Source organism: Misgurnus anguillicaudatus, chromosome 17 (assembly GCF_027580225.2).
Source record: "Misgurnus anguillicaudatus chromosome 17, ASM2758022v2, whole genome shotgun sequence".
NCBI lineage: Eukaryota > Metazoa > Chordata > Actinopteri > Cypriniformes > Cobitidae > Misgurnus > Misgurnus anguillicaudatus.
In genome coordinates this window covers 15,619,434-15,645,786 of record NC_073353.2, presented here as the reverse complement: position 1 = coordinate 15,645,786, position 26,353 = coordinate 15,619,434, and the positions used below count along the sequence as shown (strand labels likewise).

At 38.4% G+C, this 26,353-nt stretch overlaps 2 protein-coding genes and 1 long non-coding RNA gene across 7 annotated transcripts in view; 2 read left to right on the top strand and 1 right to left on the bottom strand.

The window, feature by feature from the left end:
• Positions 1-1,936: 1,936 nt before the first annotated feature.
• Positions 1,937-19,897, top strand: carf (calcium responsive transcription factor). Of its 4 annotated transcripts, none has more exons than XM_073855042.1 (14): positions 1,937-2,064; positions 2,612-2,706; positions 3,155-3,316; positions 10,954-11,065; positions 11,159-11,282; positions 12,177-12,258; positions 12,396-12,585; positions 12,937-13,048; positions 13,134-13,277; positions 13,363-13,870; positions 15,508-15,577; positions 15,676-15,782; positions 18,962-19,250; positions 19,493-19,897. In XM_073855042.1, the coding sequence occupies exons 2-14, from the start codon at positions 2,644-2,646 to the stop codon at positions 19,549-19,551; spliced, it is 2,022 nt and encodes a 673-aa protein (XP_073711143.1). In that variant the 5' UTR covers positions 1,937-2,064; positions 2,612-2,643; the 3' UTR covers positions 19,552-19,897. The 4 variants fall into 4 exon arrangements, with proteins under 4 accessions (XP_073711143.1, XP_073711145.1, XP_073711144.1 ...); XM_073855044.1 differs by lacking the exon at positions 1,937-2,064 and having other exon boundaries at positions 2,071-2,706; positions 13,363-13,635; positions 13,720-13,870; XM_073855043.1 differs by lacking the exon at positions 1,937-2,064 and adding an exon at positions 2,076-2,141.
• A 642-nt stretch (positions 19,898-20,539) lies between these two features.
• kiaa2012 (KIAA2012 ortholog) overlaps positions 20,540-26,353 on the bottom strand; it is a 46,886-nt gene continuing 41,072 nt past the window's right edge. For both annotated transcript variants that reach the window (XM_073855040.1, XM_073855041.1), the window contains 4 exons: positions 23,897-24,108; positions 23,637-23,809; positions 22,038-22,257; positions 20,540-21,142 (listed from right to left, as the gene is read on the bottom strand). In XM_073855040.1, coding sequence (XP_073711141.1) covers positions 20,992-21,142; positions 22,038-22,257; positions 23,637-23,809; positions 23,897-24,108 — 756 coding nt within the window. In that variant the 3' untranslated portion in view covers positions 20,540-20,991. The remainder of the gene's footprint in view (positions 21,143-22,037; positions 22,258-23,636; positions 23,810-23,896; positions 24,109-26,353) is intronic.
• The window catches only part of LOC141350249 (uncharacterized), a 144,732-nt gene continuing 141,046 nt past the window's right edge, over positions 22,668-26,353 (top strand). The window contains exons 1-2 of the long non-coding RNA XR_012358298.1: positions 22,668-22,769; positions 23,558-23,628. This is a non-coding gene — a long non-coding RNA (uncharacterized lncRNA). The remainder of the gene's footprint in view (positions 22,770-23,557; positions 23,629-26,353) is intronic.

Here is a 26,353-nt window from a genome sequence, read left to right as displayed (position 1 = left end):
TGTAGGGGCAAAAATGTTCACACGCAGGGCAGTCCAAACAGTCCAAAGAGGTTTTTTTCCTGTGACTCCCTACCCCCACCTCATCCCCTGCTGGAGACGGAGCCATTACATAGCAGTATTTCACTGCATCCCACAGATTGGGCATCCCACAATGCATCAGCATCTCATTGCTAATCAAGTTCTGCTAATCATGGAACTGACAAAATGCAACAAAATCAGTAAATAATAAAAGAGGAATGGCAATAAAATACTGAAAAAATTATGGTTCAATGGGTGAAACAAGGACAAACTCAACTGCTGGGTTTAAATGAACCTAAACTGGGTTGTTTTAACCCATTGTTGGATCAAATATGTGCATCTTCTATTTTAATCTAAACCAACGGTTGGGTTTGACCGTATTTTACTCAACCATGTGTTGAAACAACCCAGCATTTTTAGCACATAGATGATCCAGGCAATGATCTTGTAGGCACATTGCAGGGGTTTTACATTTAAGACTTTCCTTTTAGTCCTTAGAAACCCTTTTCAGGGGGAGCCCACATAATTGGATGTGGCAGGTGCTTAAGCATAGCAGGAGGTTATTGATTGAACAAACTGAGAAGTACCACATATTTTTTTATATGCATGATAATGCACTGCTGAGATGATCATTTTCTTAATGCCTTTCAGCAGCAGACCTCTTTAAAAAAATTGTTAATTGCCTTTTTATGACTTTTTAAAACCATCCTACATAATGTAAAGAACATTCTGTAAAAATATTATCTCTATATCTTTAATATTGGCTGAGTAAGGTCATGTCAAAGATTGAAATTATATTGAAATGAATGGCTGAAATCAAACTTTGATGCTCGTTATCTCAGAATTAGATTGTAAGGCTTAATGCTCATTTTCACAGGCAGGGTCACAATCATTCTCTCTGTGGGTCTATAGTTTCTCTATTCATTCTTTCTTTTCTTGAGCTTGAAATGAACTCGTTGATATATTTCATTTAAAACCTCATTGTGAGACTTAAGTGTGAACGTTTCTGACCGAGCCGTGCTCCCCTCTGAGACCCTGGGGCACTTTGGGTTCGGACTGGGAATAGGTTTGGACCAGAGTTCACTCCCGACCAGATTTCTCACGTTTTCTCTTGAGCGTGCTAGACTTATTGTTACAGGCTCTGCTCAAACTGTTCTTTTAGTTTGGACTTGACAAAGGGTCAGCTGGTTCCTCCAGACCCAGCACACCCGTAGAGATGAAGCTGATTCTGTTTTTTTAAGCCGCAGTGCCCCTTACCGGTAAGAATTGTGTATAGCACATTGTGTATTTACATGACAAAATATTTAGGGAGTCTACGACACGTGCAAGGATTTATTTAATTGTTACAATTTTGGATAAAAATTGTGTTTTAGTCACTCTTTACCAATTAAGTTTTTACAATAATTTTTTTGTATTTATTTACTTTCCATATTAGGCATAAGTAGGCCTAAAAAACTGCATCCATAATAAAAAACAGTTTAACAGTTTTATACGGATGGCAGGGCAAGAGTCACAAAATGACACAACTTTCCAAACTTATGTCATGTATAATACCAATTATTAGTTTTTTATATTATTCCAAACGGGTTTTTTACGTCTTTTAAACAAAATCTGTTAGTATGACGACAAATATTTGCAGTATATATTTTAAACTTATAAAACTTACGTTTTTGAAGTATAATGATGTTTTACTTGAATTTTTTAATTATAAAATAAGTATTTTCTAATAAATCTATTAATTTATTTTAATTAAGTTTTTATACAAAAGTGCAAAAATCCCTGTTGAAATATTTGGATACTTAGCAACTTTAAAGCTTTAAAATGTATCGAATTTTATAAGAAAATATATTTGTATAATGTAATTAGCAATGCGCCGTGTGAACACCCCGTGTCTGTTTCATTAAAAATATATATATTATTTTGTAAATAAAAGAAAATACCTCTTTTACTCTGAAAATGTGTTTCCTACGGAAGCCGAGGCATCGATGACGCGCCGGTTTCCGCGTTTTCGTTTTATCGACGCGAGGAATCCTGGATGAAGACGAGGTTGAGTAGACTCGTTTTCAATTGTACCACCTTCCTGGACTCTGCCGAGTCTCGTGTAGTGGGATATGTAGTCAGACGTACAGTGTTGTCACAAGAAATTATAATTAAAATTATAAAATTGAAATTATAAAGCGTTAAATTATGTCGAGGTTACTCTCATTTACACGATGTGTGTTTTGCTGTGCTAGCAAGCAGCGATCCAACATGGCGTTTATATATAAAATAATGTTAATTTATTACATTTGTGTAACGTTAGCTGTGAACTCCTCAAGGCTGAATTGTAGTCAAAACATAATAAAACGCGTTTCTTTACAAAACGTTGCCTAAAATTAGTTATTTTTAATATTATTAGTTGATCAATTATCATGATAAGCTTTACACTTTAAATAAGATATTAATTGGATTTCCTTGGACACCATTAATTTCAAAGCACTTACTTTCACAATCAAATGTTTAACTATATTAAATTCACAAACATGGCTCCTATATGATATAAGTTTAATGATAATAACCCAGCTGATCTTTGACTTTCTGTCGTGATTTTTAGAGGGGTGTATATGTATAGAGGAAGAGAGAGATATGGAGGATGAGCTTCAGTCTGAGGAGAGAGAGGACACAGACTTACAGACAGAAGAACAACTGGTAAGAACATTTAACTAGTTACACCATTAGTTTTCAAATTTTATGATGCCAAGGACCCCCAAATTTGCCCCCTTCCTAAAATATGGATCAATTTATATATCTATATTTATAAAGAAACATTTAAACTATGTTTAATAAATAGAAAATGTCATTTTATAAATAATATATATTTATAAAATCTATTTTTAAAACTTAAATAGTTGTCCACACTTCAAGTAATGTTGGTTGTATAGACCCGAAGAGAAACGTTTCGAATTAAAATGTATTTATACTGCAGCAATTTTGTTTCATAGCAGCTTTACAGAAAATAGTGCCTTACAAACACCTGTGTGTGTGAATCTGATCTGTCAACCTCATGGAAAAACTAAAGTATTAGCTGTTGGTGGTTTGTACTTTAACTATTCTTTTTTTTTTTGTTCTCTTGCTGTTTTTTATTGTTTTGTGTTAGGAACCTGAGAAAAACTCAGAAACTGAGACTAAGGAGCATCCATCAATCATCCCAACCCCACAAACTGCAGTAACCAGTCAGAAACCCTCTACCATTCCTGTGCAAGCTGAAAACTTTCTTATTCTTGACCAAAATGGACAGTCTTTATGCTACGAGAGGCTGGTGAGGACATTGCACCATAACTCAAAGGATGCCCATAACCCTTACACCAATGCACAATTCTAATAAATTATAATGCACATTTATTTGATCTTACTGGTATGTAATGGCACCTATTTGCTTCTTATTCTTCTGTACCACCTTTTGAAGTCAGTCAAATTTAACCAGTATTTGAAACACGAGCAAACCACGATCTTCGTTTTAAATGTTTACTTCCAAAACATAAATAAAAGCTGTTACATAGTAGACATGGTACGCACGGTCAAAAAACTGTGTTGCTTCCATCATATCTAACTTCAAACTAAACTGAACACATTCAATCGCATGTGTTATGACGTAGTGCGATCTGACCGGAAGCTCAAAATAATTAAATGTTATCAGATTTAAACATTACTAAATGTGCATTTTAAAGCAAAAATATCTTATGAATTTTAATGAAATATTTTCTTATTAATTTTACTAAATTATTATTTTAGATTAACTTATTCCTATGTGGCTCTTACATTACCCGGCCCCTAATTGGTTAGGCAAGAGGACTAAGCAATTATAAACTTAAACACAAAGAGCCAAACTTTTTTCCCATAAATTATCAACTGGTTTCTTCTTTCTTCACTCTTCTGACGTCGCCTCTTCCAACAAGCACAGTTTGTTTATAGGCCTTTCTAGAGTGTTGGTCTTGGTCTTTATCCTCACTCTTCGTACTATTCCATTGGAGTCCGGCAACGTTTCAACTACCCTTCCCATGAGCCAGGAGTTTCGTGGGGAAGAGCTATCCACTAGTAACACAACATCTCCTGTCATGAAGTTTCTTCTTGGCTTTAGCCATTTCTGGCGCTCTTGAAGAAGTGGAAGGTATTCACGGGTCCATCTAGTCCAAAATAAATCCACAAGATATTGAACTTGCTTCCATCTCTTTCTTGTGTACATGTCATCTTTGCTGAAAATCCCTGGAGGCATTTTGGGTTGAGATTTCAACAGCAGTAAATGATTGGGTGTTAGAGGTTCTACGTCATTCACATCATCTGACATTGTTGTAAGTGGCCTACCGTTGATGATGCTTTCAACCTCACACATTATTGTCAGAAGACAATCATCGTTCACTGCTTGCTCTTTCAAAAGGGAATTTAAGATTTTTCGCACAGTCCGAATTTGTCTTTCCCAAATCCCGCCTTGGTGCGAAGCAGCTGGGCTATTGAATATCCACTTTATTCCCTTTGGTTGTAAGGCCTTTTCAATCTTGTCATTATCCAGCTGTTGAATGGCTTCTCTCAACTCTCTTTCAGCGGCCACAAAATTTGTGCCGTTGTCAGAACGCATGATGGTAACTTGACCTCTCCTGCATATAAAGCGACGAATTGCATTAATACAGGAGTCTGTGTCGAGGCTATCTGCAACTTCAATGTGCACCGCTCTGAGAGTGAGACAAGTGAACATCACACCGTACCTTTTGACTGTATTTCGGCCCCGCTTGACATCAAACGGCCCAAAGAAATCAACACCGGTATTTGTGAAAGGAGGCTTATCTGGCAAGAGCCTATCTTCAGGCAGGTTTGCCATCTTTTGCTCACCAACCTTTCCATTAATCCTGCGGCACACTGTACATTTGTTGATTATCTTTCGAATTGCAGAATTGGCTTGTGGGATCCAGTACCTGCATCTCAGTTGTGCTAAGACATAGCTGCGCCCACAGTGTCCTGTTCTTTGGTGTATGTCTCTCAAAATCAATGTTGCAACTTTGCTGTGCTTTGAAATAATTGCTGGACGTTTAGCGTTTTCTGGCATGGCAGACTTGTTGAGTCTTCCACCAACCCTTAACGTGTCATCTTGAAGAATCGGATCCAATTTGAACAGTTGACTGCTATGACTGAGCTGTTTACCTTTCTCCAGCACTTTGATTTCTTCTCCAAACTGCTGTCTTTGACTGAATTTGATGATTTCAGTTTCTGCGACAACCAGATCATCCAAAGTAAGTGATTTATTTGTTGTTGCTTTGAATTTCTTCATTTGTTGTTCCAATTTTGATCTTTCCTTTTCAGGGTCCTTTTCTGTTTCCCTGATCTTTCTTGATATTTCCTTTCTTTCCTCTTTCAGTTTCCACAGATTTTCCTTCACCTTTAAAATCCAGGCAACTGCTCTTTTTAGTTTATGCCAGTCTGAGTAATAGCTGATCAGTTTGTCGATTGGATCTGTGTTTTCCTTGACATTAATCATGTTGACTGTAGCTCCTTTCTTAACTTCCGGATCATTTTGAAGGCTTTCCTTCCTTTGCACAGGTTGTTCAGGCCAGTCACGTTCCTTGTCCAGCAAGAAGGCCGGCCCATTGATCCATGTTCCTCCTTGCATCAAACTTTTAGCTTTCAGTCCCCTACTGGCTTGATCTGCAGGATTTTCTGTTGTTCTGACATACTTCCACTGTGATGGCTTGGTTGCTTCTCGGATCAACGAGATTCTGTTTGCAACGAAAGTTTTGAAACGAGCAGAGTCACTGTCAATATATCTGAGCACAGTAGTACTGTCTGTCCAAAAAATTGATTGTTGCAATGGAACTTGAAGCTCTTGATGTAACATCTTGTCTATTTTAACAGCGACAACTGCTGCGGTTAACTCCAGTCTGGGAATGGTGACCAGTTTGAGTGGAGCCACTCTAGTCTTCCCCATGAGGAATGCACATCGTTTCTCACCTTGGCTATTCTCTAACAGCAGATAGGACACAGTGCCGTATGCAGACTCAGATGCGTCTGAAAAATGATGTAACTGTGCTACTGCAGTGCAACCAAAATCTGTAGGCTTCAAACACCTGCTCACATGGAAGGTAGAGAGATGACTGACATCTTCGGTCCATCTTTTCCAAACTTCAGCGTGTTTTCCACCAATGTTCTCATCCCATCCGTATTGTTCTTTACAAAGATCTTTCAACAGGAGTTTAGCGGGCAAGATGACTGGAGCCAGAAAGCCAAGGGGGTCGTAGATGGAATTCACGACTGATAAAATTCCTCTTCTGGTCATTGGCTTGTCTTGCAGCTTCATACTGTAGGTGAAAGTATCGGTTTCAGTGTCCCACTGTACACCGAGGGTCCTCTCGACTGTCAAAGCGTCATGTCTTAGATCCAAGTCCTTCACTTCACTGGCTCTATGCACTTCAGGGATTGTCATTAACACCTTCCTGCTATTGCTCACCCACTTTGTTAAAGTGAAGCCTCCACTGGCACACAGGGTACGAAGATCTCTAGCCAGGGTCACCGCATCTTCTTCTTTAGCTACACTTTTCAAACAGTCATCTACGTAGAAGTTGCGCAGAACTGTCTGAACAGCTTCTGGAGATACATCAGCCTTGTGATCTTCAGCAGTTCTTTTTAGTGCATATGAGGCAACACTTGGTGATGATGTGGCTCCAAAGAGGTGCACAGTCATTCGAAATTCCTTCATAGGCTCGTTCAACTTGCCATTGGGCCACCAAAGAAAACGGAGTAAGTCTGCGTCACGTTCTGGCACCTTGACCTGGTAAAACATCGACTCGATGTCCGCCATTATAGCTACTGGCTCCTCACGAAATCTTAAAAGCACACCAATTAACGTGTTGGTCAGGTCAGGTCCTTGGAGCAGTTCACTATTCAGAGACCTATCTTGAAACGAAGCTGTGCAGTCGAAGACCACCCTCAACTTATTTTTCTTTGGGTGATACACCCCGTGATGTGGTATGTAAAACAGCCTGTTGTCATCACGTTTCAGCTGTTGGACTGGAACTTGGACAGCGTAGCCTTTGTCAATGATGGTCTCCATGAAGCTCTTGTATTCTTCAAAAAATTCAGGATTCTTCTTGAATTTTCTAAGCAAACAAGCTATGCGCTGTTCTGCCACACAACGGTTATTAGGCATTTGGAGTTTCTCATTCCTTAATGGCAGTCCAATGCTGTAATGTCCATTCTCAAAAATTGTGGTTTTCTGTACAGACTGCATAAATTGTTTGTCTTCACAAGACATCTCCATTCGATCATCATAGTAACGCTCTGGAAAGTCAGTGTTATACTGTTGGACCAGTAGCTTCTCAATCTCCATCACAGAAATTCTGTTTACAGAAAAGGTAGGTGTTTCATTCATTGAATCATTTAGTTCCTTTCTTACAGGTCCGTTCACAACCCAGCCTATGGCAGTCTTCACAGCATAAGGGCCTCCATCCTTTGCATTAATAACATGCCATGGTTCCATTGCTCTTGAACAGTTAGCTCCAATAAGTAGGCCTACATCCGCTTTTATCTCTGGCAAGCGTACTTCATTTAAATAAGGCCACTTCTGGATATCTGACCTTTTAGGTATGTTTTCGATATGAACAGGTATGTTGCTATGAGTAAACACCTTTGGTAGCTCAATGAACTTGGTGTCCTCCAGACCGCACACTTCCAAGTCTGATATGACGAAACTATTCATGAGCTTCTGTCCTCCAGGTTTGTCTTCACCCATAGTGCTAAGCAGTATTCGTGTTGGTTTCCCTTTCACGTTTAGTTTCTTTTGCAGGTCTTCTGTGCAGAACGTTGCTGTGCTTCCCGGGTCCAGAAAGGCGTATGTTTCAACACACTTGTCACTCCTTTTCGATTTGATCTTTACCGGTACTATTGACAGCACACATTCCGCTTCTCCGGCCCCCGTGAGGCTACAGGATTCTTGCAGGATAGAAACTTGTGCACAAGATACTTCACTTCCATGTTGAGCATCTTTCTTTTCAGGTAAGACAGAACCTTCTTCCTTTTCCTTTATTATGTGCAGAATGTCTGGATGCTTTAAAGCACACTCTTTACACTCAATTCTTCTTTTGCAGAATTTGCTAAGATGACCTGGAACTAAGCATCCAAAACACAAGCCCTTCATTTTTAAGAAATCCACGCGCTCCTTATGTGGTTGTTGTTTGATTTTGCTGCATGAGGCAAGGGTATGTGATTGCTGGCAGTATAAACACGGCTTCTCAAAGGCACTCACAGGTTTACTGATATTTGCTGGCTTAACATGCGTTTCTTGAGGCCCTTTGCCTTCATTGAAAACATTTGTTGCGAAACTGCTTCCACGGACCTCTTTCCTTCCATGATATTTTTCTTTTTGTTCAATCTTTCCACTTGAGATTGGACGGCTGTCTGAGATATTACCAAAGAGGGGATCCATCGCTATTCTAGCTTGGCGGTCTATGTAATTTACCAAATCAGCAAACCTTGCTCTCCCACCTCTTCGCTCTTTTATGTCATAAGCTTCAGCACGCCAACGTTCTTTCAATTTATATGGTAGCTTAGACACCACTGTCCTTAAGTTGGTTGGGTTATCCATCTCCTCTAGGAATTCAATGTCTTCCATAGTATTGCGACATCCAATCAAAAACATTGCATAAGCGCTCAATGCTTTCCCATCATCAGATTTTACTTGAGGCCATTTGAGTGCTTTGTCAATGTACGCGCTGGCAATCCGTAATTCATCCCCATAGTGCTTATGAAGTAGTCGCTTCGCCTCGCAGTAGCCTTTGTTTGGCGTCATATGAGCACAGCTGCGAACAAGCTCTTGAGGTTCACCGGCCGTAAATTGTTCCAAAAAGTACAGTTTGTCTTGATCATTGCTGGTTTTTTGCTCTATTGCGTGTTCAAACGCCCTCATGAAAGATTTGTATTGTAGAGCATCACCCTTGAACACAGGAATGTCCTTGGTTGGAAGATGAGATAGCTGCTGTTGTCTTACTAGTAGCTCAGTGATTACATTCTGTTTTTGCATAACCGCTATTATGTCATCACCTTTGTTAGATTGAGCATTAGACACATAATTGAAGACTGTTTGAGATTGTTGTTGTATTTGAGAGTGCTGTGTATGTGATTGAACATGAATGCCCGTATTAGCTTGCTGTGGAAGCAAAATGCTAGCTCTTTCCATCACATGTCCATCTTGTGGCTTTTGCACTGTCGCGTAACTACTTAAACCATCTTCAGATCTTTCATATTCCTTAAGCACCCTTAATTTTGCTTTACTTTCAGCTAACGCAGTTTCCAGCACTAACTCTTCCTTTTCAGCTTTGATTTTAGCTGCCTCAAATTCGAGCTGTTGCATTTTCTTTAGTGCTGCGGCACGTTCAAGCAGGGCTGCATGTTCCGCTTCCTGTCTAGCTCTTGCTGACGATACTCGTGACACAGCTGAGGTGCGACTTATTTGTGATCTACGCAGGCTGGCATGTGTGACATCACTGACCCCAACCTGTGAAACACTGTCATTTGGTTTAACAGTTTCTTGCAGATAATCAACCACATTTGGTTCTTTTTGCAGCACCTTTTCCACTGGCTGGCTGAGTTCATGCTCAGCTGCAATCCAATTTTTTTGTCGTTTTCATAAATCCTCTTATTGCTGCCATTTTAGGTTCAAACCAGATCTCTTGATCATCCATTTTTTCATTTTCAGTCAAAAGATTAGCAACTTCGTTGTTGAGCCGTTAAAACTCATTTAGTGATGTTGCAAAATCATTTTCCATCATGTATTTAACCCTTTGTAAATTTTGAGCATCACTCATCAATGTTTCCAAATCCTTTCTTTTGCTTGTCAGAATTCCTAATGTTCTTCTTCTCAATGCAATGAACCTCTGCAATCTCTCTTCTAAAGCCTTCTCTGTCATCTTATGTGACCTTCCCTTTTCCATTGTATCCTCAAAACATCTTTGTTCATTTCCTTCAGCCATCTTACAAATAGCAGAGTTAATGCTTTAGTCGTATGCAAACGTTTCAAACACTTTCTTCAAATAACCGAGTGCAAAACAACTTCTTAAAGATCGCCAAAACTCCACATTGACTGAATCAGAGCTTGTTATGAGCATACGTTTTACAGAGAAAAGTCATCATACCTTTTTTCTCTTCCAAACTCACTCATTACTTTCGTGCGTCTCACGTATTTTTAAGAAAAAGTCCCATTTTCAGCGTGCAGCGTTACTTCTCCGTTGACTGATAAGCAACTAGCCGTTAGCTAACGAAGCGGAGGAAAGACGAACAAACAGCGGTGAAACTGCCGAATGGGTGTCAATCCGACGCAGGTAAGCTTGCATCAACTCGTTGACACTTGTTTGCGGCGAAAAAGTCCAATCCGCTGTCTCCTTATCCAACAACAGCTAACAACGTCCTCCTTTATCCAGGTAATCCAGCGTCGATCTCTGATTAGCAAGTTTTTTGACTAATGTAATGGCACCTATTTGCTTCTTATTCTTCTGTACCACCTTTTGAAGTCAGTCAAATTTAACCAGTATTTGAAACACGAGCAAACCACGATCTTCGTTTTAAATGTTTACTTCCAAAACATAAATAAAAGCTGTTACATAGTAGACATGGTACGCACGGTCAAAAAACTGTGTTGCTTCCATCATATCTAACTTCAAACTAAACTGAACACATTCAATCGCATGTGTTATGACGTAGTGCGATCTGACCGGAAGCTCAAAATAATTAAATGTTATCAGATTTAAACATTACTAAATGTGCATTTTAAAGCAAAAATATCTTATGAATTTTAATGAAATATTTTCTTATTAATTTTACTAAATTATTATTTTAGATTAACTTATTCCTATGTGGCTCTTACAGGTATTACTCATCATAACCTTGAACTATGTATTAATTTCAGTTTTTATCTTGCAGGTGATTATGACAGGACAGACCGGACAGTTATATGGTGTCCAACCTCTCCCTCAAGGAGGGGCTCAGATGTTACTACCTCATGGTCAGGTGCTGGATATAGCACAGTCATCAGGTCATTAATTGTGTTATTCTTATTATGTATCATTGATTGATAAAAGTGCATTTTGCTATTATGCTTTTCTTTTCGTTCTCTTGTGTTAATCAGGTGTGTTTGTGGAGAAAACAAAACCCCAGGCAATTATTACTTCCAAAAATAACAATGATGACACTGATAGTTCAGCTGCAGACACAGCTCAAAGTGTCATCGGTACTAAGATTCAAAGTAAAGAGTGAGTATTTCTGATAGTTATAAATTGTTTTTATTTATACAACAGAAATGATGCTTTTGTCATTGTATACAGAGGTTAAGAGATAGTTTACCCAAAAATGTCAATTTTGTCATCATTTGCTCACCTTTAAGTTGTTCTGCTAAACACAAAGGAAGGTATTATGAGCAATGTTTGTGAGCAAACAGTTTTTGAGCACCATTGACTTATGATGTGTAAACACCAAACGCGAAGCATTGCGTTCCACACTCTAGATTACAAATGGGATTTAACTTTGTGTCATGTGAATTTTTCACTTGAGTTGAGGCGAATAGCGTGAATTTTCATGGCCAATTCGTGTCAATTTTTATTTCTAGGTGAACTGTCCCTTTAAAGGAAAACACCACCGTTTTTCAAAATTTTACTATGTTCTTACCTTAACTTAGACAAATTAATACATACCTATCTTTATTCAGTGCATGCACTTCATCTTTGTACAGCCTGTCGTGATTGTGTTAGCATTTAGCCTAGCCCTATTCATTCTTTAGGATCCAAACAGGGATGAATTTAGAAGCCACCAAACACTTCCATGTTTTCCCTATTTTAAGACTGTTACATTAGTAGTTACACGAGTAAGTATGTACTTGGTGGCTTCTAAATTCATCCCAGTTTGGATCCTAAGGAATGAATGGGGCTAGGCTAAATGCTAACACATTCACGACACGCTGTACAAAGATTAAGTGCACGCATTAAAGAAATATAGGGATGAATAAATTCGTCCAAGTTGAGGTAAGAACATAGTAAGATATTTAAAAAACAGTAGTGTTTTCCTTTAAATTTGAATTTGGAATTCAGGGATTTTGAAATTCAAACAGGGTCCTATTTCTAGAATTCAATTATTATTTGTCTTTCTTTCAGTTCTCCTGATGTGTTTGTGCCCCCACTAAAGCCACTACCAGCAGGGGCACCGAACTGGGCCCTGAGACTGCGCGAGTGTGAGGTTTGTCCAATAAAAATGCATATTTTTACGACATAACATTTCTTTATTTATGGTCATTTTAACAGCACAACCTATTAAACTCATCCTAATATGGCTTGTTAAATCATTTTTATCTGTGATGGTTTCATGGTGAGTAGAAAATCGGAGACTCGTACCGCGGTTACTGTAATACAGAGGCAGAGATGGAGGCAATTCTACAGCTGCACAAGCAGCAAACTCACACCGTGTTTGGTACCCGTCAGTCACCCTCACCTGCAAAACCTGCCACTCGACTCATGTGGAAGTCACAGTATGTGCCCTATGATGGCATTCCTTTTGTTAATGCAGGTATTTTGTCCTTCCTTAATTATTTAAAGGGATAGTTCACCCAAAAATCATCATTACTTACCATCATATTGTTACAAACCTGTATAAATTTATTTTTTCTGCTGAACACAAGATATTTTGAGCAATGTTTGTAACCGAAACCATTTTTGAGCACCATTGCCTTCCATAGTATTTTTCTTTCCTAATATGGAAGTCAATGGTGCTCCTATTTCCTGCTTAATCACAGATATCTTCCCTTCCATTCAGCAAAACAAATACATTTTTTATAGGTTTGTAACAACTTGAAGGTGAGTAAACAATGACAGAATTTAAATTTTTTGGTGAACTATTTATTTTTAATGTGTTTTTAAGGCAGCAGAGCCATTGTGATGGAATGTCAGTTTGGTCCGCGGAGAAAAGGTGCGCAGCCTAAAAAAGGACCTGAGCAGGAAACCAATCAATACAAAGCAACCTGCCCTGCAAGGTACGCAACCTTGCAAGTGCAGACGGTGTTTAGATGTGTTTATACGCACAGGACAGTAATTAAACAGACGCTGTTTCTCCAACAGGATATATATTAAGAAAGTACGAAAATTCCCCGAGTACAAGGTTCCGACAGATCCCAAAGTGGACAGGAAAGTTGTAAGGCAGGAACAGGAGAAAGCCTTTTTCAACCTCAGAAAGAGCTTATGGGATGCTGGAGGGGTAGTGAGGTATAAACATTGTCATAAAAAAACAATAATGTGATATGACATCATCACTGATGCGCTCAGTTTCTCGTATGCTCTTCATTCACAGATATTACATCCAGCTCCCTACAGAGAAAGCTCATCTCTACCATAATATGGACTCGGCAAACCTGCCCCCACTTCCAGAACAGATCTACTTTGAGGAGGAACATCAGATAGAAGCAGAAGACACAGAGGTGGTGGGAATCGATGCCATGCAGGACGTCCAGTTAGAGGATGGGACATTTGTCCCCTCTCGACTGCACCCACTGGTGGCAGAGAAGATCTGTAATCTGGTGGCACAAGGGCATAACCAGGTGTACTCTGTCCGCAAGCAGCTCAGGTATGACTCGGATCAAGTGTGCGAATGGTTAATAACCTGCAAAAACAATGTACAATGTCATTCAATTTTGTTACTTGCACATAGGAGGTTTGTGGAGCGCGAGATGTTTAAGCCAGATGAGGTGCCTGAGAGACACAACCTGTGTTATTTTCCTACTGTCAATGACATCAAGAACCACATCCACGAGGCTCAGAAAGCTCTTCATCTGACACCAGAGACTACCTCAGATACAGAGGTGTGTGGACACAAACGGGTGATTCTCGCGAAATTAAACTTATGAGGTGTCATGAAACATTTTGATAAAAAAAGTAAATGCAAAGTAAGAGTCTCAAAATAAGAAGCATACAATTACAAACATCTCTTCATGTACTATTTTGCACATGATTTCAAATGACATCACACAAACCAATTTTTTTTCCACATTTAAGGGAATAGTCTACTCATTTTCAATATTGAAATATGTTATTACCTTAACTAAGAATTGTTGATACATCCCTCTATCATCTCAGTGCGTGCACGTAAGCGCTGGAGCGCGCTGCTACACTTCGATAGCATTTAGCTTAGCCCCATTCATTCAATGGTACCAGAGATAAAGTTAGAAGTGACCAAACACATCGTTTTTCCTATTTAAGACGAGTAGTTATACGAGCAAGTTTGGTGGTACAAAATAAAACGTAGCGCTTTTCTAAGCGGATTTAAAAGAGGAACTATATTTTATGGCGTAATAGCACTTTTGGGAGTACTTCGACACCCTCCCTCTCCTATTATGAGAGGGAGAAGGGGAGCGGACTTTTCAGTCGAGTCGAAGTACTGCCAAAAGTGCTATTACGCCATAAAATATAGTTCCTCTTTTAAATCCGCTTAGAAAAGCGCTGTTTTATTTTGTACCACCAAACTTGCTCGTATAACTTACTCGTCTTAAATAGGAAAAACGTTGATGTGTTTGGTCACTTCTAACTTTATCTCTAAATGGTACCATTGAATGAATGGGGCTAAGCTAAATGCTATCGAAGCGTTGCAGCGCACTCCAGCGCTTACGTGCACGCACACAGATGATAGAAGGATGTATCAACAATACTTAGTTAAGGTAATAACATATTTAATATTGAAAATGAGTAGACTATTCCTTTAAGGGGAAAATTTTCATTAGCGCAACGTGTCCATGACTGGATTTGGGTTCTTTGACATGGAAATATTTATAATTAAAAAATCTAAAAAATAAAAAGCTTTAGTGCATGTTATACTATAAACATTTACAGTAAAGAAACATGATCATTGGTAAATGTAGAGACAATAATAAGGAATATAAATGTGTCCAAGAAAAATTCTCTCATCCTCTGCAACAATTTTCAATCATTGTTTAAGCCCTCAATGAACTAACATTTAAAAAAAAATTATTGAAGGGCCATAATTGACTGTGACACTCAAGATGGCTAGCAGGTAAGCAGTTCTTATTTTTTCTCTCCAGAAAAAAGTTGAAATTTTGTTTGTCATAGTACCTAGACAACTTTTTAGTTCTCATTACCTAAACATGAGTTTGTAAATGCATCTATTTAATGTAATATCATGTCGCAGTAATGAAAATTTTAATGATAATCAAAAAATTTAAATAACTTTATAGGAAACATGTTTTAAATCCTCTTAAAATAATGGTTATAGTAAGTTCAGACCTTAATCTTATATGTGCAAAAAAAAGGCTTCAAGGGCTTTTTAAAAATTCTGATGCTGGACACTGATTTTGTGAGAATGGACACTGGATTTTGTGAGAATGACCCAATATGCATTACACTTCTTCAGTACAAATATGCCATCCATTTTGCATAGTATTGTAGGTTGACGAACACATTTTACATGTTTGTAATTGTCTCACAGTGGAAAGCAGATGCTGATAACCTGATACCAGACACCGTGACCTTGACATTGACTCCCGCTACTGTGGAGGGTAAAATATTCTGAATATCCTAATCCTATCATTACAAAATAGTATAACAATTATGTATACCCTGCTTACACTATTATATACTGGTGTTGTATTGACAGTATCTTCTCAGAAGGGGGCGCTCTTGGAAGGGATTGACACACATTCTCCAGAGGCTGTGCAGCTCTTTAGCTCTCTGACCTCACTGCAGCCCAAGTTCTTCACGCAAGTACAGGTGATCATGTCTTAAATTAATAATTGCTTAAAGTCAGTCTGCTATGCACTTCATTAAATGAGTGATGCGTTGACGCGAGTTGATTAAATTTTGGTAGGCATTTGCTTATGTAGGAGTCAGTTCAATCATTTTCGATTGATAATTGTTTTTTTTTTTTACTGAAAGAGGAGACATCTGTTGCCAGAGCGGACATTTTGAGTGTAGCATTGTCCCCTATGCATAGTAACAGCAGTGCTGCCCATCTTAGGATATCCAATATCTTCACCTGTAGGTACACAGATTTTTGGCAGTTGTTGTGTGGAATTCTTAGAGTAGTCAATGAATACATATCGTGCCAAAGCAATGACAAAGGATCCTCAGTTTAGCTCACACAAGCTGCGTTTCCATTACCCTTCAAATTGCGGAAATTGACTTTCCTTGCCAATAATGTCTGGATAATACTCCTACATCTTTTTTCATTTAAAATAATGTATGTCCAAGAAACACCTATACATTGGAGTGGCAGCCGGTGACTTTTTTTTTTGAGGGTGCTCGATGTGAAGTTCGTCACAACATGTATGTAGCCCGTCATGTGTGTGGTTCCTTTTTCAAAATATGTGTTCGGGGTGTCGAGTGATTCTGTGTGCATCACGTGTCTTGTCAAAATAAGTGCCTGCTGCAGACGCGTCTAAAGAGTTTATGATAAAAGAGGCGCTTGCTTTGGCCAGATACTCGCATAATCTCACGCGTAATCAAAGTTTACTGTTAAGTGAGTGTCTTGCGAGTATTTTGTGAACGTGAGCGTCTCTTTTATCATAAACGGTTTTGACGCATATGCAGCTGGCACTATGTGGCGAGCAGGACAGGCGGAGGAGTCCAGAAGTATAAATGAAGGAATGACGACGGTGGAGGACGAGAGAGGACCAGGCCTGGATATTGTTTTATAATGTGTTTGATGTTTTGTTTGTGACCGGCAGTCGTCCGTGAGGGGCTGCCGGCGTTTACTTTCGTTTTGTTGTTACTTTCGTTTACTTTCGCCTTCTTTCTTTCCACATACATACATCGTTACACACTTATTTTGACAAAACACGTGATGCACATTAGTGCTGTGTTCAAAAATCGGTACGACGATACATCGTCATGGACGCCTGACGATGCGTGCATCGATACAGCACCTTCCGTATCGATTCGGATGTACTTTTGAAAGTAACGTGATGAATCGCTGTTGATCCGTGATGCATATGGAAAGGACACATCTGTCCCGTGGAGTACGTAGAGTTAAAGGTAGCAGGGTATACTTTCACTTTGCGTGTCTGTCTCGCTGGTGCACGTGTCTGCACAGCAAGCTGCGTACTCGCGCTCTCTCTCTCTCGCGCGCGCATATTTAAAATCAATTCAGTTCAGGTCAGTATGAAAGCGCAGATATCTTAGCCTATACTGCAAAGGGCTTTATTAGCCACTCTCTTATAAAACAGTACTAACACATTTGAGAAGAAACACGACAAAGATTTCCATGTGAAAAGTGTATGTCTAGAGATGAGATAGCCTACAGAGCTACTTCAACTATAGCTGTCACATTAATAATCTGATTTCTACTAAATAATATTAACTCTGACTGCATGTTTATAGATATATTCATAGATATAGAATAATTAAGTGAGAGACAAATATAATGCCTAGAGTAAGGCATTATCTTTGTAAAACTGCAAAAAATGTAATTCAAAATAGTCTTGTATCGTGATGCGCATCGTATCGGGATACGTATCGTATCGGGAAATTGTTGGCGATACACAGCCCTAATGCACATGGTTCACATGACGCAACAAACACATATTTTGAAAACACAAGCAACACACATGACACTCAGAAAACTTATTTTGAATTTGCGCCCCTCGGATGAGCAGTCACGAGCCACCACTGATACATTACCTTGATCTCCTAAGTATAATTTCCTTGGCATTTATGTTTGGATAATATTCTTACGTCTTATTCGGTTAAAAATACTGCTTATTGTGGTGGATATGATATTAGTTAAACCTACCAACATCAGCTGATATGATGGTTAAAAGAACTTATTGCGAGAGGAAAAACTACATTCAGTCGGATATCATCGTTTAATGGAAACGCCGTCATTTCGCAATAGTTTTTTTGTCGACAAAAGTTTTTTGCAAATCTGGAATGAAAATGCAGCTACAGATTGCTGTTGTGCTTACTTTTACACAAAAGTCACCAAAGTATAGAGAAATGTGTCATAGCGATTGTAAAAAAAAATGTAATAAAAAATTACAGTTTGAAAAATTGTCTTGTGCTCCTACAGCAAAAATTAAATTACGCTGATAAAATAAAAGCTGCAATTCATTTTTTGGTAAAAATAAATAAAAAGCACTTACTGAGGAAGTACTTAAAAAAATCAATGTTCAAAATTTATGTTACACAGATTCACAGTGCAGTGGCGGCTTGTGACTGCTCTTCTTTGTTGCGTCATGTGAACCATGTGCATCACGCGTTTTATCAAAATAAGTGCCTGCTGCACACGCGTCAAAACCGTTTATGATAAAAGAGACGCTCACGTTCACAAAACACACGCAAGACACAGTAAACTCTGATACTGCATGAGATTATGCAAGTATCTGGCAAACATGAGCGTCTCTTATATCATAAACCCTTTAGACGCGTCTGCAGCAGGCACTTATTTTGACAAGACACGTGATGCACATAGGTTCACCCGACGCGCCAAACACTTCGCATTCTGCGCCTTTGAAAAAAGAAGTCACCATAATTTGATCTGTCGGGTACGATTTTGCAGGAAATATCAGTTTGACTTGCATATTATGTTTCAAACAGAGATGGCGATTGAGAGGCAAAAGTTATGGATTGAAGCTTTAAATGTGCAATCAGGGAGTTTTAACGGCATCTAGCGGTGAGACTGGGAAATAGTGGGAAAACTATAGGTCGATGAATCTGTTATCCACAAGTAGGGACCAACTTAGTAATCGGTATCCGTAAAATCCACTATTGATCTACCTCTAGTACCAAGTTCAACCGCTAGAAGTCAATGTTACTTACAACTCCTTTAATTTTAAATTCATTATAAACTTTGCAAATGTATGTAACTGATTAAATAATATAATTCATGCATTGTTATGAAAAACTAAAATGAACTGATTGCCTTCTGCTTTTTTCTAACTATCCAGCTACAACCTGCCCTTAGTCCAGCAGAAGCTACTGCTAAACAACCACCAGCAACACTAGAACCTCTCGATCCAAGCAGTCCTCTCCTGTTGAGTCCATCCCAGTTCCTCCAGTCAAGTCCATCTCCCGGAGAAAGCACAGCTCTGTGTGACGCTCCAGCTGTGCTCAACACGAATCAGCTGGTGAATGTGACCTCAGTAACTAATACGGGAACAGACGGTGACATCACACAGATGCTGCTGAAGGATGGAAAGACTATTGCAGTCCAGATAGTGGATGTAGCCAGTATAGGTGAGTTAATGACACTTATAAAACGGCTCGTTCTGGTTCTTCTCCGCTTCGCGTCGTGCCTAACAACGCCCCTTAGCTGTTATAAAATGCACTGGTAACCCACTGCTTCTTGGGGTTTATTGCTTTATTTTAAAGTAATCAATTTAACATATAAATATTTATTAATAAATGCTTTCTTTTGTTTTATTATAAAGTCTTGCTGGTAGTTTCATTGTTCAGTTGTTTGTTTTTGCTCTCCATAGACGACATACAGATGAAGGTGGATATTGAGAAGTCTTTGGATGTCTCAGCAGGGTCATGACAATAGAGCTTTACAACAATAAGAGGAGGACAGAAATGAATCTCTACTTCTCTTTCAGAGTGTCTGTGACTGTAAACGGCTCTTCACTGTGAACAATGTAAAAAAAATTACAACTGGAGGACTGATTCGTTGAATCATTTACGGTATTGTGTGCATAGCCTCATGTGCAATGTTTATAATTTATACTTTTTGTGTTTATACTGTAGTTTTTCCATTTTTTATTTATTAATGCAATTTGGGTAAAGGCAGAAATATCTGTTTAGGATATAAAGTCCTGTATGTAATTATTGTTTTCTACATAAACAACCATGACATGTTTCCTATAATAAAGGAGAATTTTACTTTACCTGTCCTGTGTGTTCTAGACTTTATCCCTTGAATAGAAACCTAATGTGTAAAAAGTTCATATGACTAACATAGAGATAGGATATCTTATATATTCCTATAGGCCGTTTCATCGGGGACACACATGCTTTCGCGAACAGAACTTAACTTCCGGTCTCTAAAATTAATGTATACAGTGTCGTTTTTAATACGTTTTAGCTATGATTTGAACTAAGGTAAACTACTTTATTTTGCTTGTTTTTAGAAATAAAGGACTTTGTTGTTATGGATTATTTGTTTACCGGAAGTTACGTTATTTCCACGAAAGTTATTTGTTTACATGTATGTTGTTACTGCTGAAACCGTCTATATCTTATATATAAATGTTGGATTGTAGTTGTGCGAGAAAGATATAAATAGTAAACACTTCACAAATATGTTTAACAAAATGTTGTGTGAACCACCAGTGAACTCAAGTTAGTTGTTGTTGGGGACAGGTGAAGATTCTTTCTTATAGTTAGTCTGATAATGTGTAGTTGTATCAGTCAGCCTTAAATCTTTGTCATTATGTCATGCAATACTTTATTTATTATTATGAAAGAAAACGTTTCACATGCCGTAGCTCCAGATATGGATCTTATTCTCTATCCTTTTATTTAACAATATCACATTATTTAATATTTTTTAAGTAAATATCCACTCATAATGTTAGTCAGTATTATTGCACTAAAACAAGCCATTTTGGCATTTTACAAAGGTCTGAATAAATGTCATTTCTTGTAATGGGCCAACCACTTTAAATGCGAAATCTGTAACCACATTGGTTCCAGCTTTGTTGTTTACAGGCCTAGTATGTTCTCCTGGTAGGCTATTTATTTAACATTAAATTATTCTTAGAATTGATAACCTACAATTTTTAATTTCAAAGCAATAAACAAAATAAGATTTTTATGAGCAACGTAAGTGCTGTTGAAGACATGCTGAAGAGGTTGACACAAATGACCTTATGTGAAGAGCCCAAACTATTGCACATTAAAAGCACATACAGTAAGAGGAACAATGGTTGGAAATGTGTGATTTACATGAAGTCATCACAGTACATCTGGATGTGTGTCCTCACGAGGACTCGGCTAAGCCAAGCATCTTCAACAAAGTGAAATAGGAGAAAACCCAAGGACGAGAAATATCCTGTGTCTGCTCAAGCCCTTCAGCCTCCACAAAAAGACCTCTGTGAAACTTTAATTGCTCCTCCAGTGCTGCCCTCTGCCTGTCATTGAGAGAAATACAACATACTTCACAAAGGCTTCTGAAACCAAATACTGTACAATTCATCATATTTGTTTCCCAGTGGAACTTTGTTTTTGTGAAGGCATGGATAGATTTGTCCTTAAAACAATACAATCTTTATTACTTTTTTCTTAGCAGCTTAATAATCAATGCAGCTAAAGAGCTTCCTGGATTAGGACTAGTTGGATGAGAACGTTATTAAAAATAAAGGTTCCTAAGAGGGATATATGGTTCCATAAAGAACCTTTAAAGGGGCCATGGGATGAAAATCTGACTTTTTCCATGTTTAAGTGCTATAATTGGGTCCCCAGTGCTTCTATCCTTATGATGTCATAAGGAGTTCTTATTATAATAATACCGCGCTTTAATCTGCACTATCCAACCACGGCACAGATATTTAGTGCAGAGAGAGAGAAAATAATTGACAGCACTATTGAGTTTTAATTGCAACAAACCACCATCATTATAATCAGTTTTTGAATTTCATCAGCTCATTTGCATTTTAAAGGACACACCCAAAACGCCACATTTTTGCTCACACCTACAAAGTGTCAATTTTAACATGTTATAATAAATTATCTATATTGTATTTTGAGCTTAAACTTCACACATGTACTCTAGGGACACCAAGGATTTATTTTACATCTTAAAAAAGTCTTGTGCCCCTTTAACATAAACAAAACCTTTGCGTTGCCCAAAAAGCTTTGACTGAAAGATTCTTTGAGGAACCAAACATGGTTCTTCTTTTGCATTGGTAAAAAAAACCTTATTGCACCTTTACTTTTAAATGTAGTAGGACCATCATGTTCTCACATGATAAACAACTGACAGAGGTACATAATAAACATGAGCTGATATGTGTTGGTGTAACATACCTGGCAAACAGTTCAGCCTGCAATCTAGCCTCCTCTTCAGCTCGCCTTGCTGCTTCCTCATCCTTCCTCCTTCTTTCCTCTGCATCCTTCCTCCTCTCCTCCTCTTCCTCCTGCCGTCTGCGCAGGTACTCCAGTCTCTCTTCCTCCTGCATCTGTGACATTTTAATGCGTTCCTCCTCTCTCCAAGCTTCCTCCTCCAAACGCTGACGTTCCAGTTCAGCTGTTAAATTATTCATTTGATCATTTATTCATTACAAATTATATTTACAAGATTTTCTTTATAAAACTAACCATTGTTTGATTACCATTCCCACATGGAAAAATACCATAGTATTTACTAACTAAAGTAAACTGTAGTTAAATGTATACTGTTATATATTACAGTAATTAAACAACTTTGTTAATGTATACAATAGTATTCTGTTTTAACTGTAAGGAATTCATAAACTCTACTTTATGTAAATTAGGAATTTTGCTACAGTTTTTATGTGGCTTTGTATAGTTTGTGTCATATTTGAACTAAAGTAATCAAGTAATGAAGTAAGATAATGGAGAATTTGTGGCTACTATTACTAAGAGATGTAATTCCACCTACATTATAAGGGGGCGCTAGTGGCCCTTTTAAAATATTAAATGGATAGGACTCCATCTCGTGGCCTTTACGTGATACATTACTCGAGCCAAGCAGACTAACCAACACGTGAGCAATAACAGTGTCTGAGCAGTTAATCTGTAAGTATTAAAATGTACAAAACATTATTTTGACAAAATATGATACGTAATATTTAAGTAGGCCTAAAACTGAAAATAATTTCTACTGAAGAAAATAAAAAAAATCTTGGGACAAAAAAGAAAAGTTAACGTTCCAATGGTTATTTACAAAATCTGCTAAATGTGTTTTTGTTAAAGAAATGATGTAATTATATTATTTGAACATTAATAAAAATGTTTAAATAATTATTTCTAGTCAGAATGCTTTGGACGAAGTTTGCTAAACATTGTTAACTTCCTACTTTACTACTGTGCCGTTTAACTTGCAAGCATAACCGCCATTACATCGGTATGACAACAAAGCTGAAAGACTGAATATATAACCATGATGTAGTAACTAGTACTATTACACCAGTCTAACGTTATTACTATTACACCGAAATAACTTAAGCTGAGCTTTCACAGACTGGGTCTCAATTCATGCGGGTCTAAACTGGTTTTAAGCAGTGGGGAACTGAATTGCATCGTAACTTAAGTCTTAAAGTAGTGAAGGCTTACCCGAGAAAAACATTTTGATAAAGTACAAATTGTAACAATACTTTACTATTTTGAACCTCTGATGTAATGTGTTATTTTACCTAAATAGTATATTTCGTGTGTTTATGTGCAGTTTATTCAAGTGCTTTTCTGTAACCACATTTTTAAAAAGGAATTGGTCAATAATATTTTTATCTCTGTATTTTAACATTTTATTAGAGTAAAAATGATGTCTTGATTTAAATCCTGTATATGTTCTCACTGTGTCACAGGACCAAGAGTCAAATGTCATGAAGGCTGTCACATGTTAAGAGGCTTTGACCAATCAGAAGCCAGTGCACAGGTATTTACCAGCCTTTCGTTTCTCCTCTTCCTGTCGTTCTCTCTGAAGCCGTTCAAGCAGCCTCCTCTTCTCTTCTTGTTGCCTTCTTTCTCTCTTCTTCTCTGCCTGTTCTCTTCTCTGTCTCTCCGTCTCCTCCTCTTGTCTCCTCAGTCTCTCCTCCTCTTCTCTAATCTTTCGTAACCTATTCATATTGCATTGAGAATTGCTATCTGATGTGTGTGTGTAATGGTGTTTGTATAAACATATGTCTAGTTGTAAAACACTGTACCTTGTTTCCTCTGCTCTCCTGTTCTTTTCTTCTTCCAGTTCCATTCTCATCCTCTCTTCTATTGCCTCTTTTTCTTGCTCTCTCTTCTTTTCTTCCTCTTTCTCCCTCCGTTTTCTCTCCACCTCCAGCCGCCGCCGCTCGGCTTTTTCAGCCAGTGCTGCAGCTTTTGTGTCTGTTTGGTTTTTTAGATTGGGATCCTCACTGATTTTAACCTAACAGTAGCATTAATGTATATGAGAAGTTGTAGTTTAAAAGTGCATATTTAAAAGTGCACCGTTTTTTTCAACAGAGTATCAAAGGACTCTAAACGATCTCAAACGAGGCATAAGGGTCTTATCTAGCGAAACGATTGTCCTTTTTGACAAGAAAAATAAAAAATATGCACTTTTAAACTACAACTTCTCATATTCCTCCGGTCCTGAAAGCGTCAGCATGACGTCACGCAATACGTCAAGAGGTCACAGAGGACGAACGCGAAACTCCGCCCCAGTGCTTACAAGTGTGTTAAAAGAGGACCGTTCCGACATTGTTGTATGTTGAATGATACTAATACTAATGTCTTTGTGTCAGTTTATTGTTTACAATAGTCTGCAAATGTGCATGTAACACATGACCTCCCTACGTCACCACACATTTACGTTAGGTCGCGCTGGACCGGACCTACACGAAAAGCTGTGGTTTAAAAGTGTATACTTTTTTTCTTGTCAAAAATGACTATAGTTTTGCTAGATAAGACCCTTATGCCTCATTTGGGATCGTTTGTAGTCGTTTGAGGCTCTGTTGAGAAAGACTGTTACGTGGTGAGTTAAGTGTTAAGTGTTGGTGTCAATTAAAGTCCATTAAAATGAGAAAAATCCTGCAATGTTTTCCTCAAAAAACATAATTTCTTCTCGACTGAACCAAGAAAGACGTACATGCAGTTTTAAATATTGGCCTACTTTTCATTTTCAGTATGAATAACCAGAAACATGTTATCATATACATATGCTGAAACATTACATGATATTATTAATGATCACTGTCATTCTCTACACATTTATGTTGAAAAAATGTTTGATCCTATAGCTCAAATTGTTGAGCATTGTCAGCACAAAGGTCATGCGTTCGATTCCCAAGAAACACAAATAGGGTGCACTCACACTTTTCAAACCAAACCGTCCTCGGGCGCGTTTGACCCCCAAAGCCTGGTTCGTTAGACTAGTGTAATCGCTCTGTACCGTGCCTGGGCGCGGTTTGATTAATCACATCCTGCCCGGCTTGCAGAGGTGGGCTGGAGTGCTGTTTACTTGGACTCAGACAGGGAAGGCGCAGTGTGATCGCTATTCGCGCCAAAGCGCGTTTCAAAAGAAGAGACGTCAATTGCGCGACCACTCACCTTCATCTGCCTCCGTTAAAACCTTATGATTCGAGCAGCAAGGTTACATGAATGTCTGAGCTGCATACTTGACAGATCAACTAAGCATTGCGATGGCATGTGAGAGGGCTGGGTGTCATCGCGCACCAAATGACTCGGAATAAAAAACACAGACTTAACATTAAGATAGGTTCCAGTGTTAAGAGAGCGCCTTACTTTCTGTTTTCTTCAAAACAATCGCATCCTAATGACGAAAGTGCGCCCGGGCTTGGATCAATAAAAGTATAGTGTGAGTGCATGCTTGTAGGGGAGTAGGGAGGGGGGACAATTGCACTGGGGCACGGTTCGGTTTGAATGCTGCATACACACCAATTAGGAAGCAGATTAGATTACTCGCGGGATTTAACTTTGTCATGCAGATTTTTCGCTTGAGTTAAATATTTTCAACATGCGCGAAGACGCGTTTCAGACAAATAGTGCATCATTCGCATGACTTTGCGCAAGTTCGCGTCTACAGTATTCGCATCTTTGCATTGACTTTGTATGTACAGTAATCTACTCCCGCAAATCGTTGAATTCGTTGAAGCAGCGCGTTACTTGCTTTAGATTACTTTCAAAGCAACATTTATAGCAACACTATGTATTTTCCATGTAAGATTGACTTATGGCTCCCCCATGTGGTTGAAAAGCGCAACAGTGCCTGGTATCAGACACTCTTCTGCAGGCAGGGGGAGGGGAGGGGCTGTGTACTCTACCCTCCACCGCGACTTTCAGAGTGTGCTTGTAGCAGCTAGAAGCCTGCTCAGGTTGCAGCAGCAGTAGAATTCATCCAGTTAAGAGTTGTTCTGTCATTGAAATAATTTTAGAGACATTATTTAAAGGTCGAAAAACAACATAGTGTTGGTTTAATTATGTGTCATGCAAATTTTTTCTTTAGTAAGTATTTTTTAAACTTGCGCGAAGACGCGTTTGAGGCGAATAGTATGTGTTTTCACGGCAATCACGGCGCTCAATTTGCATCATCATTTGCATCGCCCTGTGTGAGTTCACGTCTATTCACGTCTTTGCGTTGACTTTGTATGTAATCTACTCTCGCAAATCGT

Bases quoted from the DNA above. Each gene is read 5' to 3' on its own strand.
- carf (XM_073855042.1), top strand. From the start codon at position 2,644: ATGGAGGATGAGCTTCAGTCTGAGGAGAGAGAGGACACAGACTTACAG. The intron at 15,578-15,675 runs GTAAAATATTCT...TTGTATTGACAG, and splicing joins GACTCCCGCTACTGTGGAGG to TATCTTCTCAGAAGGGGGCG. The intron at 19,251-19,492 runs GTGAGTTAATGA...TGCTCTCCATAG, and splicing joins AGTGGATGTAGCCAGTATAG to ACGACATACAGATGAAGGTG.